Raw genomic sequence first — 21,733 nt, forward strand, 5'->3', positions numbered from 1 at the left:
GATAAAGCCAGTGATTCTGTAATAATGAGACTAGTAACGAAACAGTTTTTAAAAGTATATTTCCAACTCCATAAATTTTCATGTTGGGTCTTCTATTTGATTTCTCCGCTTAACTGTTATTTGGAACCATGCCTTGGAAGACACATCTTCTGCCTCTCCTCTCTCAATTTGGAAAGTGTGGCAAAGCAGCTCTGTTTAGCTTCAGAGCAGTGAACATAATTGGAGCCCTAGTTCCAAGCATGAAAGGAGGCACTGTGCCTTTGATTAGAACTACCATTTATCTCTGGTGTGTATCTGAAGTGTTATTTTTATCTTCAGCATCCACAATGCCAAATTAACATTTTACTAGGCTTTCCAAAGGAGCACCCAGTTCTTGGCTACTGCTCTGTTCACCCTTACATCAGTGGTGTAGCCTGATGTCATGCTTTGCCCTCATCTTTAAATGTGACCGATGACATTTTTAAAGTCATAAGATGCTGATGTTTTCCTTTCATAAAGCATTAAATCCCACACACCTCACTGAAGTGGCAGCTGGGCTGTATTTCAACAGCAGCTAGACAAGAAGCCAGGATAAAATATTAAGCAGTTTCACAACACAGGAATAATATGCTTTTATAATACATGGCTAGGGAAACATACACATAGGAGTTCATTATCACCCCAGTGCACATATGTAACTCCTGTTTAGGATAATATGGGATTTGCATATACACACACACACACACACACACACACACACACACACAGGGCAAACAGAGCCCTTAACAATGCCCCCGAACAAAAGATTTTTTCCTGGGGAGTTTTACCCAACCGAAACATGTTTACATATTTTATGCCTTCAAAACGTGTGCAGGGATGACACTATAATATATGGCAACTAGTTCTTTGCATCTGGGTGCATTTCACACATCAGTGCCCAACATGGTTATTCTCACTTCTTTTTTTAATGGAATCAAGTGCCCTGTCTACTAAATAAGGGTTTTCTAATTTTATGTTATTTATTGCTTCAGAGGGGGAGGGGGAAGATTTTCCTAGCAGAGTAAAAATAAACTGGATACCATCAGTCAGAAAAAATACCAGCATTAACTGATGGAAAGTATTTCATTTAATGTAAAATGTAAAATGATAGTATTATAAGAAGTTATTGAAATAATTAATAATGGTTCACAACATAGTGCCATTATTTTCAAAACTAGATAAACTAAACATATAAAGGAAATAAATACTACATACAGCATAAAATAAACTACCCATTTTGATATGAAACCTTTCTTCAAAATAAAGTAAAATATATTTGGCAATGCTGCTCTTAGTGCAGCAAAAACTGAGTTTTACAAAGTTTTAGTGCACATTTATATATGTATAAAAAGCTTTCATTTTAAAAATCAATGTACCAAAAAGATGAATTTTCCAATCCTTACTCATGTTGGTGAGCTTTATTTACAAGTAGTTCCACTGAAGTCAATATACTTGCATGAGTAGGTGTTCACCAATATAAACAAGGGTTGCAAAATCTAGTCCAAAGTGAATACTCAACAAAAGTAAGACGTAAAAAGTGTGTTTTCATGTAGACCCGTGTAAGATTCTTTCAGAGTGGTCACATGCTACCTACAGAATACTGTCTTATTTTTACTTGCAAGAAAATCAAAATTGCTAACACAAAACCTTCTATTGTGATCAAGCTTGTTTAATTTTAGGTCACAGAGTACTAACAACTTTGGACTTCAATCTACCACCTTTGCTCATGCTCAAAAATGGCCTGGATCCAAAGCCCATTGAAGTCAGTGGGAATCTTTCCAACAGTAAAATTCTAGTCAGCATGAGAAAGGTAGCAGAATCGGGATTTAGATTATTTCAGAATGCATCTGTAAATGCTGCTTTTGGGAAATATGAAAGCCAAACTTCATGCTTGAACTGTCCAGGAGCCCAATTCTGTGAACTGCTGGATACTCAAATTTTGTTAACATCAGTAAGAGCTGGAGGTGCCAGGTTCCTTGCAGAATTAGGCTCTATATGACATGGCATGTCTTGACAGGCGTATGGAGGAATTGTGTGTGTTTGTCTATGTTTAATGTTTTGGTTTTCAATGTTTTTTTATCCTGAAAGTGAGATCATCATTTCAGCATAAATCCCATTCAAATCCATTTTTTGCATATAATATTCTGAATGCGACACCTATACCTGGAGTTAAATGATGACTACACTTCAACTGTCAGGCTCAAAGGCAACATTTGTCTTTCCACTTGCACTTGAGCTTTTCACTGCTCTTTTCTTCTGCTTCAGTTCTAACCCATGTGTTCTAGGTTTGTTTTCAATGCTGTTAGTGGTAATTGATGATGCAAGGGTGTCAACAGCCATTACATTTGGCTGATTCTCTATTGTTTCATTCTTCAGTATCCTTTTCTTCTTCTTCGTAACTCTGTTGGGGGAGGGGGAGAGAAGGAGGATAAGAAACATACAGAATTAGCGAAAGTTTAGAGCTATTTCCAACCACAGCTGACATGCTAAAACGATTGCCTGCTTTTCCCCCTTGAGTATAGTGGTGAAACAGCTGTAAGTACTACTGAGCTACTGCAGAACCAAAACAGACAAAAGCACTAGAACCAAGTATGGTAGTCTCCATTCCAAATCCATTGCAACGTATGTTCTAACGGTCCTGTTTGATGACAGCTGCCCATGATTTTTAAAACTAACTAGAGCCTTGAGTAATCAATAACTTTAATTATTTTAAAAGTCTCCAATTACCAACCCTCTGGCCCCTTTCAAAGAGCCATTACAGAATATTTGTCATCCTCCAACTTTGATTTCTACAATATTCCAGTCAAAGAGAGATTCCTGGTTTGTTTATTTATTCACCCACTCTAGAAAAATCATGCAAAGTGGAATAACTCATTTGGTCATTTTAAGTATCTGAACTAGGGTGTATTTACAGAAATACAAGCTGCTTTCATGTCCACTAATGTACTGGGCACCTCACATAAGCACCAAACACACCATGGATCAAGCCAGTTTCCTTATGTACCCTCCCCAACTGCTGCCACCCAATAATGGGTTGCGATGGCCATCTGCAGACCTGCAAATGGAGCAGGAATTTGAGTGCATTGTAGCGCTGCAACTCTCATCAAGGCAAAGTCATGGACCCTCTGTTCTAGGCAGAAGTTGATGTAACCTTACTTAAATAATGACTTAGTTTAGACTGTAAGTTCTTTGGGTCAGGGACCATCTCTTCGATCTGTGTTTGCATAGTACTCAGCATTATGGGGTCTGGGTCCATGACCAGGACTCCAAGTGCTACCACAGTACAAATGAATAAATAATAAGCGTGGATGACTGAAGTCCAAAGCACATAAAGAGCTTCATGTAGCTGCCCGGGAAGTTGCAAGGCAGAACAATAGTTGATGTTGGTGATACTGCTCTAGTGCAATATGCTTTCATATGCAAGCCCTTCAAATGGTGATCTTGCTAAAGAAATGAAGGTTATTCTCCTGTAAACGGAGTTCTTTTGAGATGGACTGTGCACATCCACACCCCTGGGATGTGCTAGCAGTGCAGCTCGGAGCACAGGTGCTGACTTCTGTTTTTGCCAGTAGGTACTTTCCGCCTTCCGGTTTCACTGTGTGCCATATATATGCTCCTGCCACCTACTGGTGTCTTGTGGGTGCTCAGCACTCCCCCTTTTTTCCCCCCCAATGGGTGCTTGAGCCCCAGAGCACCAAAAAAGTCGATGCCTATGGCTCTGAGCACAAAATGTTTGACAGCAGTGCCTGGTGGAGCGCCCTCACCCTCACCGATCCTGAACATTCTGAGCAGGAGGCTATAAAAAAGGGGCAAGGCACTCTGGCCACCACAACTCTTTCTACCACCTCCTCCTAAGGTCCAAGATTACATTAGCACTTCGAAGAAAATAGGAAGGTAGGCAGGGACTGTGAACATTCAGGGTCCATCTTTAAGATCTCCAGTTCCATGTGAGTGACCTTCATTTTCAACTCTTCAAGTGGCCTGTGTACATCCCCACTCATGGAATAATTTGATATGCAGTTCTGACATGTAAGGAAGGTGGGATGTGGAGTCCTAATTAAATAATGACTGAAGTACCATTGTACCAAAATGAGCATCTGAATGGGAGGCTGGGTCTACTGCATAACGTTTTGTAAATGTGTATAGAGTTCCATGTAGCATATCTTCCACTCCTGCAATTTAGAGCTGAAATCGAAGCCATTGTGACCAACAATTCATGAAACTGAATGGCATCTTCTGATGGGGAAGATGCTGGAGCAACTTCTACGTCATCATCAGGAGAGGTCTCATCAGCAGGCTCTAGATGTGTGTCCTGGAATTCATGGGTCCCATTGGTTCTTTCTCTGAAAGGGTTTCTAGGACTACTGATGGGAGAGGGTCCTATAACCCAGTGATGCAGATTGATATGGGAGCAGAAGATTCAATGTATGAAGCTTCCCCTGACCTCTATGAGGGGACTGATCCCTGTAAGGACAAGTGTGTTCACCATCCCCCTAACACCTAGGTGAGAACCAGTAAGGTCATCTGGCACAAGGAGGGAATTGCCAGTCCTGCCAATATTTTGCTTCAGGTTCCTTATCATAGTACCTACTGGGGTAAGAGCATGGTCTGTATCTATGTGAACTGTGTAGAGCATCAGTGTAGCATTTGCCCTGATATGCTTTCTTGGGAACCGCAATGGTAATTCAACCTGTCTGTCACAATCTAATTCAATGTTAGATTGAGGATCTGATCTCTGTTGATGGCACCAAGGAGTCAGAACCAAGATCCAGAACTGATATTGTTGTTGCATTAGGGGCATGACAGTTCTATAGGCATTTTCACTGTGCCATAGCCTTAACCTTTCGCCCCGGGTGTTTTCATAACTGACCTAAGGATCCAAGAGGGATCTGGAATGGTGCTCAGCCCTGCTAACAGGTGCCATATCTCACCTCAATCTTATTTGGAACAGAGATGCTGGATGTGAAGGGGGTGCTCCCACTAGGACTGGCTCTGCTAACACATATGGGGTTCCATTTGTGTCTCGAACTGGGATCTGATGGCTTAGGATCCTTTGGTACTGAAGGCTTTGCTTTCACTGAAGGAGCAGAAGACATTACCTTCAGCAGCATCTTGAGCTTTTTATTGCCTGAGGGGGTAGGGGCTGACATGGGCCTCTCTGCACTCACAGAGGTGGGTAGGGTTTGGCTGCTAATGCCTCCTGAAGTACTAAGGCTTGGTGCTGGCTCTGACGCTCTTTGTGAGCTCTTGGGATGAAGGTGCTGCAGACTGCGCACCATGCAGGAGAGCATTCCTTCCCCCAAGAAAGCCAGACACCTGGCATGGGCATCCAAAGTGGGAATACAGCACGACAAGCGGCACAACTCTTAAACCCTGGTCTCGTCATCTTCAGATCTGCCATAGACACCTAAACTGAGGTGTTGGATCTAATAAAAACTAAAAAAAGAAATACTCTTAATAAAGAAAATGAATAAGCTAAAATTTCTAATATTAATCCTAACTAAAAAAAAAAAATTCTAACTAAGGCACCAAGTTCTCAAAGAGGATGGATCAATCTGGAGAGGTTCTTGGTCTTTCTGCTTCTGTGTTTGGAAGGAACTGAGGTGGCTGGAGTGCCATGACTCCTTTTTATAGCCTCCCTCTCAGAAGATTCAGGAACAGTGAAGGCAGGAGAGGAGGGGGCATAAGAGCACTCGGAGGAAACTGTTATGAAATGTTCCACCACCAGGAGCTGTACTCCAGTGCGTCCCATGAGTGGAAAAGTGCAGGGGCTAGTCGAAGAACAATTAGAAATGCATGAACAACATTATTCTTCCATACTGTCTCAACAAGGTAGGCACTGCTGTCTTAAGAAATCATGAATCTTGGCATCCAGTTCAGATCATGTATTTTCAAGGACTCTGACCCACAGATCAGTCTCTCATGACTGAACTCTTGTCTAAGACATGAATTTTTGTGTGGAATAACTTCACAATCTCTTTCTTTGCAGCTATATTTACATGCACAACTGGCTGCTTTCCTGTTTCTTTCAAGAGGGTACAGGAACTTGAGAAGAATGTTGTTTTAGGCTCAAAAGCAGCTCTCCCCATGATGTCAGAAAAGGCAAAAAGGAAAGGAGTACTTGTAGCACCTTAGAGACTAACAAATTTATTAGAGCATAAGCTTTCGTGAGCTACAGTTCACTTCATCTGATGCACACAGTGGAAAATACAGTGGGGAGATTTATATACACAGAGAACATGAAACAATGGGTGTTACCATACAGACTGTAACAAGAGTGAACAGGAAAGGTGAGCTATTACCAGCAGGAGAGCGGATGGGGGGGGGGGGAAGACGACCTTTGAAATCATGGTGGAATTCTTCAAGGGCTTCTTTTCCATGGGTCCAGATGATGAAGATGTCATCAATGTAGCGCAAGTAGAGTAGGGGCATTAGGGGATGAGAGCTGAGGAAGTGTTGTTCTAAGTCAGCCATAAAAATGTTGGCATACTGTGTGGCCATGCAGGTACCCATAGCAATGCCACTGATTTTGTAGTCCTACCAAGACTACAAAAAGAAGGATTCTGGGTGGACTCCTCCTGAAGGTCGAAACAACAGAATGGCCTTCTACATAGAGTGCTTCCGCCAACATGCACGGGCTGAAATTGTGGAAAAGCAGCATCACTTGCCCCATAACCTCAGCCGTGCAGAACACAATGCCATCCACAGCCTCAGAAACAACTCTGACATCATAATCAAAAAGGCTGACAAAGGAGGTGCTGTCGTCATCATGAATGGGTCGGAACATGAACAAGAGGCTGCTAGGCAGCTCTCAAATGCCACTTTCTACAAGCTGTTACCCTCTGATCCCACTGAGGGTTACCAAAAGAAACTACGCCATCTGTTCAAGAAACTCCCTGAAAAAGCACAAGAACAAATCCTCACAGACACACCCCTAGAACCCCGACCTGGGGTATTCTATCTGCTACCCGAGGTCTATAAACCTGGAAATCCTGGACGCCCCATCATCTCAGGCACTGGCACCCTGACAGCAGGATTGGTCATATAAACACCACCCTATGTTGGAAACCTACTGACTGCTAAACTTACCTACATGCCTCCAGCTTTCATCCAGATCATATCACACGATCCATTGTCTACAGGCAAGCTCTACGATATAACCGCATTTGCTCCAACCCCTCAGACAGAGACAAACACCTACAAGATCTCTATCAAGCGTTCTTACAACTACAATACCCACCCGCTGAAGTGAAGAAACAGATTGACAGAGCCAGAAGAGTACCCAGAAGTTACCTACTACAGGACAGGCCCAACAAAGAAAACAACAGAATGCCACTAGCCATCACCTTCAGCCCCTAACTAAAACCTCTCTATAACATCATCAAGGATCTACAACCTATACTGAAGGATGACCCATCACTCTCATAGACCTTGGGAGACAGGTCAGTCCTTGCTTACAGACAGTCCCCCAACCTGAAGCAAATACTCACCAGCAGCCACACACCACACAACAAAAACACTAACCCAGGAACCTATCCTTGCAATAAAGCCCATTGCCAACTGTGTCCACATATCTATTCAAGGGACACCATCATAGGGCCTAATCACATCAGTCACACTATCAGAGGCTCGTTCACCTGCGCATCTACCAATGTGATATATGCCATCATGTGCCAGCAATGCCCCTCTGCCAGGTACATTGGCCAAACTGGACAGTCTCTACGTAAAAGAATAAATGGACACAAATCAGACATCAAGAATTATAACATTCAAAAACCAGTTAGAGAACACTTCAATCTCTCTGGACACTCGATTACAGACCTGAGAGTGGCTATTCTTCAACAACAAAAAACTTCAAAAACAGACTCCAATGAGAGACTGCTGAATTGGAATTAATTTGCAAACTGGATACAATTAATTTAGGCTTGAATAAAGACTGGGAATGGATGTGTCATTACACAAAGTAAAACTATTTCCCCTCCTACTGTTCTTGTAAAGTGCTGGAAATGGCCCACCTTGATTATCACTACAAAAGATTCCCCCTCCACCCCGCTCTCCTGCTGGTAATAGCTCACCTTTCCTGATCACTCTCATTACAGTGTGTATGGTAACACCCATTGTTTCATGTTCTCTGTGTATATAAAATCTCCCCACTGTATTTTCCACTGCATGCATCCGATGAAGTGAGCTGTAGCTCACGAAAGCTTATGCTCAAATCAATTTGTTAGTCTCTAAGGTGCCACAAGTCCTCCTTTTCTTTTTACGGATAAAGACTAACACGGCTGCTACTCTGAAACCTGTTAGAAAAGGCAAAACATCAGGAAGAAAACTAAAGGTTTAAAAAAACCCTAACGTGTCCCTGAGAAACTAGCACTGTACAAAACTTGCCTGCTCATCTTTTAATTTAATCCCCTTCCCTTCTAAATTAGCTCCTTCCTGTCCAGGTGTAGCCGGAGTGTCTCTCCCACTCCTATTATCAGGTTCAAATGGCCTCAGCATCCTCAAAGCCTGAGAACTAACATTCTCTGCAGCACTGCTGCCTGCCCATGCAGGACAGTAATGACATAGAATCACAGAACTGGAAGTGACCTCGTGCAGTCATCTAGTCCAGTCTCTTGCACTCAAGGCAGGATTAAGTATTATCTAGACTGTCCCTGACAGGCATTTGTCCAACCTTCTCTTAAAAATCTTCAATGGTGGAGATTCCACAATCTCCCTAGGCAATTTATGCCAATGCTTAACCACCCTGACAGCTAGGAAGTTTTCCTAATGTCGAACCTAAACCGCTCTTGCTGCAATTTCAGCCCATTGCTTCTTGTCCTAGCCTCAGAGGTTAAGATTAACAATTTTTCTCCCTCCTCCTTATAGAAACCTTTTATGTCCTTGAAAACTGTTATATCCCCTCTCAGTCTTCTCTTCTCTTCTCCAGACTAAACAAACCCAGTTTTTTCAATCTTCTCTCACAGGTCATGTTTTCTAGATCTTTAATAACTTTTGTTGCTCTTCTCTAGACTTTCTCCAATTTGTCCACAGCTTTCCTGAAATGTGGCACCCAGAACTGGACACAATACTCCAGTTGAGGTCTAATCAGCATTGAGTAGAGCAGAAGAATTACTTCTTGTGTCTTGCTTTTAATACTCCTGCTAATAAATCCCGAAATGATGAGGTTTCCTTTTTTTGCAACAGCGTTCCACTGTTGACTCATATTTAGCTTGTGATCCACTATGACCCCCAGATCCCTTTCTGCAGTACTCCTTCCTAGGCAGTCATTTCCCATTTTGTATGTATGCAACTGATTGTTCCTTCCTAAGAGGAGTACTTTTCATTTGTTCTTATTGAATTTCATCCTATTTACTTCAGATCAATTCTCCAGTTTGTCCAGATCATTTTGTATTTTAATCATATCCTCCAAAACACTTGCAACCCCTCCCAGCTTGGTATCATCCGCAAACTTGTTAAGTGTACTCTCTATGCCATTATCTAAATCATTGATGAAGATATTGAACAGAACCGGACCCAGAACCGATCCCTGTGGGACCCCACTCATTATGACCTTCCAGCATGACTGCGAACCACTAGTAACTACTCTCTGGGAATGATTTTCCAACCAGTTATGCACCCACCTTATAGTAGCTCCATTTAGGTTGTATTTCCCTAGTTTGTTTATCAGAAGATCATGTGAGACAGTATCAAAAGCTTTACTGAAGTCAAGATATCCCACACACACCACTCCCCCCTCCCCACAAGGATTGTTACTCTGTCAAAGAAAGCTATCAGGTTGGTTTGAATGATTTGTTTTTGACAAATCCATGCTGGCTATTATTTATCACCTTATTATCTTCAGGTGTTTGCACACTGATTTCTTAATTATTTGCTCTATTATCTTTCTGGGTACAGAAGTTAAGCTGACTGGTCTGTAATTCCCCCAGTTATCCTTATTTCCCTTTTTATAGATGGGCACTATATTTGCCCTTTTCCAGTCTTCTGGAATGTCTTCCGTCCTCCATGACTTTTCAAAGATAATTGCTAATGGCTCAGATATCTCCTTAGTCAGCTCTTTGAGTATTCTAGGATTCATTTAATCAGGCCCTGGTGATATGAAGACATCTAACTTGTCTAAGTAATTTTTGACTTGTTCTTTCCCTATTTTAGATTCTGATCCTACCTCATTTTCACTGGCATTCACTATGTTAGACATCCAATCGCCACCAACGTTCTTGGTGAAAACCGAAACAAAGAAGTCATTAAGCCACCTCTGCCATTTCCACATTTTGTGTTATTGTCTTCCCCCCCTCATTGAGTAGCATGCCATTCAGTCCCTTTCATGTTTGGAGTGGCATCTCTGTGACATGCCTATTCCCTGCTGCGCAGGAAGAGAGACTGCTAGAATTTAAATTCTGATGACTCAGGCATCCAACATCTTTCTGAACTGCAGCTGAAAGGTTTCTTAGGCCTGGTCTACACGGGCGGGGGGGGGAGGGAAGAGGAGGGAAAATTTATCTAAGTTACGTAGCTGAAGTCGACGTACTTAGACCTACTCACTGCGGTGTCTTCGCTGCTGTGAGACGACTGCTGCTGCTTCCCCGCCAACTTTGCTTGCGCCTCTCATGGCGGTGGAGTGCAGGAGTCGATGGGAGAGCGCTCGGGGATTGATTTATCACATCTAGACTAGATGCGATATATCGACCCCCGCTGAATCGATCGCTGCCCGCCGATCCAGCGTGTAGTATAGACGTACCCTTAGGCTTTTTATTTCCCAGATCCAGCATCTGAACCAGATTGCTAATGTGAGCTACTCTCATGATGTGTTTACTTCTCTTTTAAATGAACATTTTATACCTAGTAATGCCCCCAAACCCTGAATTAGATCATATTCTTTGTGAATTCCATATTTCATAAATCCCTGGTCCTACACTACTCTGAAGATGGTAAAAAAAAACATCACCTTTGCTGAAGTTTTAATTATGCAGTCCTGTCATACCGTGGTCCGAGTCCTGTCTTTAAAAAACTGTATCAAGTTTGTTTGTACTCCTCCTAACCATGCATTTTCTTCTTGAACAAAATCCTTTTAATACAACTATGCTCAAAATGCAACCTCATATTTTGTCACGGTGCAGTTGTACAGCCCCTTTTCTTATGGCACATGAGTGTTAAGCAAAGTTTCCCTTAACCATTTAACTGAATCTAGACACAAAGAAGGAGCCCTAGCAATGACGGTTTTGAGACATGGTTAAAATTAGATATATAAAACCATCTCTAACACTCAAGCATAGGTTATTATATGATCAGCTCTCCCTTTCAGTAGAAGGTTTGCATTTATGTATCAGCTAAAAAAGTTAATGACAAGGAACATAAGTATTTTCTAGGTATTCTTCAAAAATAAATGAATGCAGATACTTCAAATAACGGTTAGGATAACACGAAGATGACATGGAAAAGCAAGTATTTATGCATCCACACGGAAAATCTTGTGCAAAATGTTTAGATTTTATTTATTTCAAAGTTTCACACATTGTGTAGCTACATGTATATGTACACACACACACACACACACACACACAAAATACAAATGTAATAATGAAAGATGCTGGCTTGTTTGTCTTCCTTACATGTGACAAACTCATTCAATTTACATTAATTAATTCTTAGAAGGTGCAAAAAGTAGTTGGCAGCTCATAACAATATGGGTTAATCAAAAGAGCTAAGGGATGTTTCATGGCAACCCTGCACCTCTGGATTACAGCTCAACTCCCTTACACTATACTCCTTACAGTACCTCTGTAACATACCTATGCAAAAAAGTACAACAAACCATTATTTCCTTTTCACTTTATTTTTCTTAAACACTTCGCTAGACCAATTATCCTAATTTTAACTTCTTGTTTTGCTGTCTCGCTTAAAAGAACAAAGTAACCTCCCCCCTTCCCCCCAGAAAATATCTCGGTTTCCTAAGAGGAGTTGTAGAAATAACACTGCAAATTGCTTTGAATGATTTGTTGCTTACTGTGTCACAGGTGAGTCTATATCTATGTCATGCTCTGAGATAAATTTCAGGTCCCCTGACTTGGTGATGACTGCTGACATCTGCAAAAGAAAACAAGCAGGAAGGTAGAAAGAAGAAAGACAATGGGGCTAACACATGTACATTGAAAAGCCACCAGCTTCCTGAATAAGGAGAGAATATACCCAGTCTGAAAAAAGAATGTCTATCAGCCATGAAGTGTTCACTCCTATGTGGTTAAAAACAAGGAAACAGCCCCCTGCTTAACAACTCCTTGCAAACAAAGACAGTTTTCAGGTGTGTGGCGAAAACAACGGGTTATGAATCTTTGCTTGAATGAATCTTAAAATGCACATAGTCTGTAAGGGATTAAATTTATGTCAGATACTGAATTAGTAACTAAAGAATGCTGAGGAGTCATCCCATCTCAGCCTTAACTAGTGCAAAAGCTGCCTGCTTCACTTCATAGCAGATTTTGTTCGAAGCGGTTCAAATCTCTTCAGGTTCGTTTGGAGGTTAGGGTTTGTACAGACTCAAAACTCAACGTGAATTCATGCAAAATTCTCTAGTTTCCTATGAAACCAGTGAGTGTCAGCCCAGTTTGCACTTCACATCCATAAACCTCTTCAACTCCTAAATAGGACTGGGGTACTCCCTTACCACAAGAACTCCTCTTAGGAATAGGAAGGAATGGCTCAATGTGGCTTGTAACTTCCTCCTCCCAAGGTCTGAAGTCTTCCAAGGCAGAGGACTCTACTGCCTGCTCTTCCTCCTAGAGTCTTCACAGGCCTCTAGTGGCCGTTCTTTACTATTAAATTTTCATGAAGGAGAGAAGTGGGCACAACTGGAAAGCCTGCTGCTTCACTCTCTCTCTCCAAATCTTACTCAGTAAAGCTATTCTAGAATGCAACACATACCTCTCACCATGCAGCACTTACTTCCACAACTGAAGTACTAAGTCTTAGGCTAAGCCTACACTGCAGCTGGGGGGGGGGGTGTAATTCCCAGCTAAGGCAGATATACACATGCTAGTTCTGATCAAGCCCTTTTGCAAAAAATAGCAGTATGGCCATCGCAGCATGGACAGCATCTTAGGCTAAAATAAAAGGAGTACTTGTGGCACCTTAGAGACTAACAAATTTATTTGAGCACAAGCTTTCGTGAGCTACAGCTCACTTCATTGGATGCATTCGGTGGAAAATACAGTGGGGAGATTTATATACACACACAGAGAACATGAAACAATGGGTTTTATCATACACACTGTAAGGAGAGTGATCACTTAAGATGAGCCATCAGCAGCGGGGGGGGGGGGGGGAAAGGAGGAAAACCTTTCATGGTAACAAGCAAGGTAGGCCATTTCCAGCAGTTAACAAGAACATCTGAGGAACAGTGCAGGGTGGGGTGGAGGGGAGAAATAACATGGGGAAATAGTTTTACTTTGTGTAATGACTCATCCATTCCCAGTCTCTATTCAAGCCTAAATTAATTGTATCCAGTTTGCAAATTAATTCCAATTCAGCAGTCTCTCGCTGGAGTCTGTTTTTGAAGTTTTTTTGTTGAAGGATAGCCACTCTCAGGTCTGTAATCGAGTGACCAGAGAGACTGAAGTGTTCTCTGACTGGTTTTTGAATGTTATAATTCTTGACGTCTGATTTGTGTCCATTTATTCTTTTATGTAGAGACTGTCCAGTTTGACCAATGTACATGGCAGAGGGGCATTGCTGGCACATGATGGCCATTGGTAGATGCACAGCTGAAAACCTACTGACCGCTATTCCTACCTACATGCCTCTAGCTTTCATCCAGATCATACCACATTATCCATTGTCTACAGCCAAGCTCTACAATAGAACCGCATTTGCTCCAACCCCTCAGACAGAGACAAACACCTACAAGATCTCTATCATGCATTCTTACAACTACAATACCCACCTGCTGAAGTGAAGAAACAGATTGACAGAGCCAGAAGAGTACCCAGAAGTTACCTACTATAGGACAGGCCCAACAAAGAAAATAACAGAACGCCACTAGCCATCACCTTCAGCCCCCAACTAAAACCTCTCCAATGCATCATCAAGGATCTACAACCTATCCTGAAGGACGACCCATCACTCTCACAGATCTTAGGAGACAGGCCAGTCCTTGCTTACAGACAGTCCCCCAACCTGAAGCAAATACTCACCAGCAACCACACACCACACCAGAGAACCACTAACCCAGGAACCTATCCTTGCAACAAAGCCCATTGCCAACTCTGTCCACATATCTATTCAGGGGACAGCATCATAGGGCCTAATCACATCGGCCACACTATCAGAGGCTCGTTCACCTGCGCATCTACCAAAGTGATATATGCCATCATGTGCCAGCAATGCGAATACAGACTAACACGGCTGCTACTCTGAAACCCATCTTAGGCTAGCCACCTGAGTATGTACCGAGGATTTCAGATGGTACTTGAGCAGCTAGTTCAAGCCACTGCAGCCAGACTGGTATTTTTAGCATGCTAGCTCAAACAGAGCTAGCACACGTACATCTACTGAGCTTCAAATGACCACTTTCAGCTGCAGTATAGATGCACGCTTAGGGTAATTCCACATGACCATCAGAGGTGTGACTACAGCTTGAATAGGAATACCCTCACTAGCTTGAATCTAGCAGCAATGATGCACTGGCATGGACCCTGGAACAGGCTAGCAATGCGAGTACATACCCATGGTTCCAGGTGGGATTGTACACAGTGAAGCTAGTGTGGGTATGTCTACCTCAGCTGCAACTGCACCTCTGTTTGCAGTATAGACACATTTAGGCCAAAGAAACTCCACAGTGCCTTACACATTTAGCTAAAAAAACCACGCAAAGGAGTTTGGGGCATCTCTTGTTCCACGTGTAACAACATAATGGTGGCAACAGGAAGCTTTCTTGTCTCTCTGCCGCAGACTGACAGGGCTCTGCACCCTAGAAAAAATCTTTCTGGGATAAGATGGGTGGGTAGAAAGACAACAGGCAAATCTCTGAAAATTGGATAGTGCTCTCCATGGAGATTTTCAGACGCTGGAGCCTGAAGGAGGGCAAGAGGTTAAGTTGAAAAAAGTTTTTCCAGGTAGCTTATGAGAAGCGTGGACTTAAAGTGAACTCATCCAATAAAAAAAAATAATAAGCTTGGTCCAAGTTTAACAAAATCAAGTTATGTTTTGAGTTCAAAATGAAACTAAGCAAAACCCATTCCATTGTGTTTTATTTTGGACATTTCAAACAACTCTAGTTATTAAATTCACCCCACCACACCCAGTGATTTACATTAGAGATCATGATGGACCTACCCAGCTACTCTTATCTGCTCGTAAATCTCACATTTCACTCTCAACCCTCATCTCTCCAGAAAATAGCTGTGCCATTTTCTCTGACATTACTCTCTTTGAAATCCTCTCTCTAGAGCCACCAATAGTATTGGCAGAGAATATGCCCTTCAGATCCTCCTGAATGGATGACACAGTGATGTAACTACTGGAAATAGCACTCAAAGTCAGCAAGCACCTTCTGGGAGAGATGTCAAGGAAGAAAGGACAACTTTTGATAGCCTGCCAACTGGTGATTAGCATTTGTATGGATTAATAGATGAGGTATACCATGGCCATGCCACCTCTAATTTAAACAAATAAGAGAAAACAAATATTGCCTTCAAGGCAATATGATCTTATTATAAAGTACAACTTAGGCTTGCTTCACTATTATAAAATGAAATAATAATAATAATAATAATAATAACTTTACTCTTCAATACTTTCATAGCATTTAAGGCAAGAAGAGAACATTATATCACCCAGTCTGACTTATTGTATATCACAGGCCCTTAAATGTCACCCTGTAGTGAGCCCAATTACTAGTATTTGGATGGTTTCAGAGTAGCAGCCGTGTTAGTCTGTATTCGCAAAAAGAAAAGGAGTACTTGTGGCACCTTAGAGACTAACAAACGTTAGTCTCTAAGGTGCCACAAGTACTCCTTTTCTTTTTAGTATTTGGCTAAAAGCATATCCTCTAGAAAAGGCATTCAGTTTTGATTTGAAGACATTAAGAAATGGAGAATCCACCCCTTCCCTTGGTAATTTGTTCCAGTGGTTAATCACCCTCAGTACTAAAAATCTGTGCCTTATTTCTAATTTGAATTTATCTGGCTTCTGCTCACAATTGGCTCTTGTTATGCCTTTCTCCACTAGATTGAAGAGTCCTTTTGTAGTTAATATTTTCTCCCCCTATAGGTACTTATTCAATGTAATCAAGTAACTTCTCAATCTTCTTTCTGATAAGATAAGCAGATTGAGCTCCTTTAAGTCTCTCATTGTGAGGGATTTTCTCCAGCCCTTGAATCATCTTTGTGTCTCTCTTCTGCACCCCCTCCCAATTTTTCAACATCCTTTTAAAATGTGGATATGAGAGCTGGATACAATAGTCTAGTCTCACTAGTGCTATACACAGGGTTAAAATTACCTCCCTACTCCTACTTATACATTCAAGGATCACACTAGCCGTTTTTGCCACAGCATTGCACTGGAAACTCATGTCGAGTTATTTGTCTTTTATGACTCCTAGATCCTGTTCAGAGTCAGTTTTCCAAGATACAGTTCCCCATTCTATAGATCTGGTCTGCATTCCTTGTTCCTAAATGTATAAAATACATTTTATTTGAATGGGTCCAGTTTACCAAGTGATCCAGATGACTGTGCTGTCCTCACCATTATTTACCACTCTGCCAGTCTGTGTCATCCACAAATTTTATCAGCAGGGATAATAAAGCTTTCCATCAATGATCTTAAAGTCCTTCACAAACATTAATGAATGAAACCTCACAACTTCCCAGTCAAGTATTATCATCCATATTCTGAAGCTGGGGAAACTGAGGCACGGATGTTAAATGACTGGCCTTACAGTAAGTCTGTGGCAGATCTCCTGGGTCCCAGCCCTGGACTTTAATCAAACTACTAGATCATGCTTCCCTATAACATTAATTAAAGCAAAGTAAACAGACAGACATGTAAGCTCCTAATTCTATGGCTTGATTCTGCTCCCTCCATATCAATGAGACTTTTATTACTGACTTAAATGGGAGCAGTATCAAGCCCCTAATGGCCAGAGAATTAATGTATGCACATTGCTAACAAGAGCCATGTTCAGACATGAGCCATCACCACACATGACTTGTGAAGAGGTCCTAACAGTTTCCTTGGCCAGTGCAGACAGGATCACAGTGTTAGAAAATAGCATACCCAGTCAGTGTATGAATGTGTAAGAGTACTGGTTATGACAGAAAAAAGCCTCTCTGTGTTAAATTTACACATAAATCTACATTAACATAATATAAAATTTGGGACTGCACACAAAAGAAGGAAACATACTGTCACTGTCTGATAACGATATACAATGGAGTGCATTAAAGGGAGTGCAACTATGAGTGATTGCTACATTTTTCAATGTTCACACCCTCCTGATGTTTATTTTTTCCTTTTTACACTCCCTTTTCTTGTAGTCAGAACTGGGCCAAGTCATTCTCTTGGAGTTTCTCACATGAAAGAAGTTAAGGTTTTTCATTTTCCATATTTTCAAAAAAGGAAAATACAGACAGCAATCTTTTATAACGGAATCTCTCTCCTAACTCTGTTAATATTGCAATCAAACATCTTGCTTTACAAGACAAGAGAACCTGACTAAACTACACTGCAGCAAAATGCGAACCTAGTCCAAAAACGGATTGTTGAGTTTTTCAGAATGAAACACAGCCAAATGAGATTCTGCCAGACTCTTGAGTGGTGTGGGTAATATCTAGTTCTCCATGAGACATGGGGCAACACCACCATCACCTCCTGGTCACTCCCTGAAATACATTATAAATATATATTAATTCTAATTAGCCCTCAATGCTAATGTCTCTTCCCCAAACTCAAAACTCTCTAGTATAAAGCTTCACCAATCTACAGTGGGCCTTTCCCCCGAGTATTGATTAGCGACGTTCTATCATACTTCTGTCTGATACAGTATTCTTCATATTTTTAAAAATCACATTTTTGTTAAACTTAAAAGCTGAGTAATCTGCACGCGAGTGATCTTCCTGTCGTTCCTGGGGAATTAAAAGGGTTCTGTGCTGGTGAGGACTAGCTGATGATACAAAGAAAACAAATAAATCCCATGATAGTAAAGATTATAATGATGGGATATGCAAATACACTCAAAGATACTCCCACTTGTCAGTGATCCTGGATCCATCCTGTGCAGTAAATATGGCTGCAGTCGTGTGGAAAAAATAGCACAGACTCAGACTGTAAGGCCAGAAGGGACTTCTGTGATTACCTAGTCTGACCTCCTGCACATTGCAGACCACAGAACCTCACCCATTCACTCCTGTAATAGATCCGTAACCTCTGGCTGAGTAAATGAAGTCCTCAAATCATGATGTAAAGACTTCAAGTTACAAAGAATCCACCATTTACTCTAGTTTAAACCTGCAAGTGACCCCTGTCCCATGCTGCAGAAGGAGACCAAAAAAACCTAAAAGAACCCAGGGCCACTGCCAATCTGACCAGGGGAAACCCAACCCCAAATATGGTGATCAGTTGGACCTTGGGCATGTCAACAAGACCCACCAGCCAGACACCTGGGAAAGAACTGTCTGTTCTTACTCGGAGTCCTTGCCATCTACTGTCCCATATTTGGCTGTTGAGGATATTTTGTTACTAGCAGTAACAGATCGGCCACCAGCCATTGTAGGCAGTGTCTTCATATAATCCCTTCCATAAATTTATCAAGCTCAGTCTTGAAACTCGTTAGATTTTTTGCCCTCACTGCTCCCCATGGAAGGCTGTTCCAGAACTTCACTCCTCTGATGGTTAGAAACTTTTCAGGCCAAATGTTGTTGATGGTCAATTTACATCCATTTGTTATTGTACCAACATTGGTGCTTAACTTAAATAACTCCTCTCCCTCCCTGGTATTTATCCCTCTGATGCATTTATAGAGAGCAATCATATCTCCCCTCAGCCTTCGTTTTGTTAGGCTAAACAAGCCAAGCTCCTTAAATCCCCTAAGGTAGGTTTTCCATTCCTCTGATCACCCTAGTAGCCCTTCTCTGCACATGTTCCAGTTTGAATTTGCCTTTCTTAGGGCAGGTTTACACTACAAATTTACATCAGTGCAACTGCAGTGCTGTAGTACATCTGGTGAAGACAGTCTAAGCCGACAGGAGAGAGCTCCCTTGTTGGCTTAATAACTCCACCTTCACAGGAGGCGGTAGCTATGTCAGCTGGAGAAACTTTCCCACCGACCTAGAACTGTCTATATGGGGGGTTAAGATCAGCATAATTATGTCACTCAGGGTGTGGATTTTTCACACCCCTGAGCAATGTAATTATACCAAAGGTCTCACCAGTGTCTTGTACAACGGTAATAACACTTTACTATCTTAATTGGCAATACCTCACCTGATGCATCCTACCATTGCATTAGCCTTTTTCATGGCTGCCTCACATCAGTGGCTCATAGTCATCCTGTGATCAATCAATACACCCAGGTCTTTCTCCTCCTGTCGCTTCCAACCGATTCATCCCCACCTTATAGGAAAAATATTTGTCAATCCCTAACTGCATGACCTTTCCCTTTGCACTATAAAATTTCATCCTATTTCTATTACTCCAGTTTTTTGGTCATTCAAATCTGCTTGTGATATTCCACTTCTCCTCCACATTGGCAATACCTCCCACCTTTGTGTCATCTGCAAATTTTATTAGTACACTCCCACTTTTTGTGCCAACATTATTAATGAAAATGTTAAATAAGATTGGTCCTAAGACTGATCGTTGAGGAGCTCTTCTAATAACCTCTCTCCAGTCTGACAGTTCACGTTTCAGTATGACTCATTGTAATCTCTCTTTAACCAGTTCCTTACCTACCTCTTGAGTCATATATTAACCCCCATCTTCTCCAATATAATGAATAATTTCCCATGTGGAACTATATCAAATGCCTTACTGAAATTAAGGTAGATTAGATCTACTGGATTGCTTTTGTCTAAAAAAAATAAAATAAAAATCAATTCATCTTCTCAAAGAAAGAGATCAGGCTGGTCTGTCATGATCTACCTTTTGTAAAACCATTTGATATTTTATCCCACATACTGGTATGTTCTTAACTATTTTCTCTTTCAAAATTTGTTCCAATATCTTGCATACAACTGAGGTCAAACTAACCTCATGTAATTAAAGATCTTATTACTGTCACTACAAAATGCTTTCAAAACTGACAGGTTTCAGAGTAGCAGCCACTTTAGTCTGTATCCGCAAAAAGAAAAGGAGTACTTTTGGCACTTTAGAGATTAACAATTTCATTTGAGCATAAGCTTTCGTGAGCTACAGCTAATCTGTAATCAGTCTCCCTGTTGTTCATGAGAAATTAATGAGCTTCTGTGGTGGTGTGCAGAAGTAAAAAATAGCAGTGAAGATGTGGCGGCATGGAATATGGCATAGACTACCCATATGAGTATGTACACAAACTGAAAAACAAATTCCATCATATGGTATCATAACAACACCCCTGTAGTTCATCAGCAGGGTTGGGACATTTAGATACACAGCAAAGGCTTCTGCCACTTCAGCTAAGGGTGTAACTGATAGCATCACTACGGTGTCATCTTTTATGGGGACCAACACTAGAGAGGGATAAGACACACATTTTGCAAATGGGTTTCACAGACAGTTGCTGAGAGTAGAGGAAGCCTGAGACTCAGGGAGCTTAGGTTCCATTCAAGGATCTGTAGGGGAATGTCCTCGAGGGGGAATAGATTCTTCTGCCTGTTTCCCCCAAGCTTGATCTCTTCTGTCCCGTCCCCTCCAACCTGTCCTTGTCCCAAGTCTCTCTTCTCCATACCTGGCACCTTGTCCCACTCTCCACTACTCAGGCCTCTCATGCCACTCCAGTGCAAGTCTCCTTGCCCAGCAGACCCATTTCCCCCCTCTTGGCTCCTCATCCAATCTGTGTTTCCTCTCCTGCTATTGGCTTCCAGACCCAGTCTTCCTTCCTGGGCTCCTCATCTAATCTCAGATGTTCCCCTGCCCTGACTCCATGTCTCAGTCTCTTTGCCCAGTCTGACAGTTCTGCCCCTATACTACAGCTCCTTGTCAGATTCTCCTTCCCCTGCCACCACCTCCTTCCCACAACTGGTTCCTAGTCCCAGTCTTCACCTCTCCCCCAGATCCTACTGTAATCTCCTCATCTGGCATCACTGTTCCTCCTATCCCCCCCAAAAGCCAAATAGCTCCTGGTCCTACCCCCATTTCCTTCACTAGCTCCCAGTCTCCCCTAACACAGCTTCCAGTCCCAGCTGCTCCCCCCTTGGCTCACAGTCTCTTTGCCCAGCCAGTCCTAGTCGATCCCCCAGCTCCCAGTCCACTGCCCCAAATCTAAACCACTGTTTCTCTCCCCCAATCATCTAGGAACATGGAATGCAGGCCAGATCCCTACTGATCAAATTTTCTGATGACACAAAGCTAGGAGAAATGATGAGGAGTCCTTGTGCACCTTAGAGACTAACAAATTTATTTGGGCATTTGTTAGTCTCTAAGATGCCACAAGGACTCCTCGTTGTTTTTGCTGATACAGACTAACACGGCTACCACTCTGAAAGCTAGGAGAGTTGTCAACACTTTTGAGGAGAGAGCTAAATTTCAG

The 21,733-nt window shown here is 41.9% G+C and overlaps 1 protein-coding gene across 11 annotated transcripts in view; it reads right to left on the reverse strand.

Annotated features, from left to right (window-relative positions):
• Nucleotides 1-1,087: 1,087 nt before the first annotated feature.
• Nucleotides 1,088-21,733, reverse strand: part of AHI1 (Abelson helper integration site 1) — a 180,989-nt gene continuing 160,343 nt past the window's right edge. For 10 of the 11 annotated variants that reach the window (XM_043511021.1, XM_043511019.1, XM_038394768.2 and 7 more), the window contains 2 exons: nucleotides 12,023-12,102; nucleotides 1,088-2,419 (listed from right to left, as the gene is read on the reverse strand). In XM_043511021.1, coding sequence (XP_043366956.1) covers nucleotides 2,206-2,419; nucleotides 12,023-12,102 — 294 coding nt within the window. In that variant the 3' untranslated portion in view covers nucleotides 1,088-2,205. Of the gene's footprint in view, nucleotides 2,420-12,022; nucleotides 12,103-21,733 lie in introns of those variants that run through there. The other variant, XM_043511022.1, reaches the window with a different exon arrangement.

The sequence above is a fragment of the Dermochelys coriacea genome, chromosome 3 (genome assembly GCF_009764565.3).
Source record: "Dermochelys coriacea isolate rDerCor1 chromosome 3, rDerCor1.pri.v4, whole genome shotgun sequence".
Taxonomy (NCBI): domain Eukaryota; kingdom Metazoa; phylum Chordata; order Testudines; family Dermochelyidae; genus Dermochelys; species Dermochelys coriacea.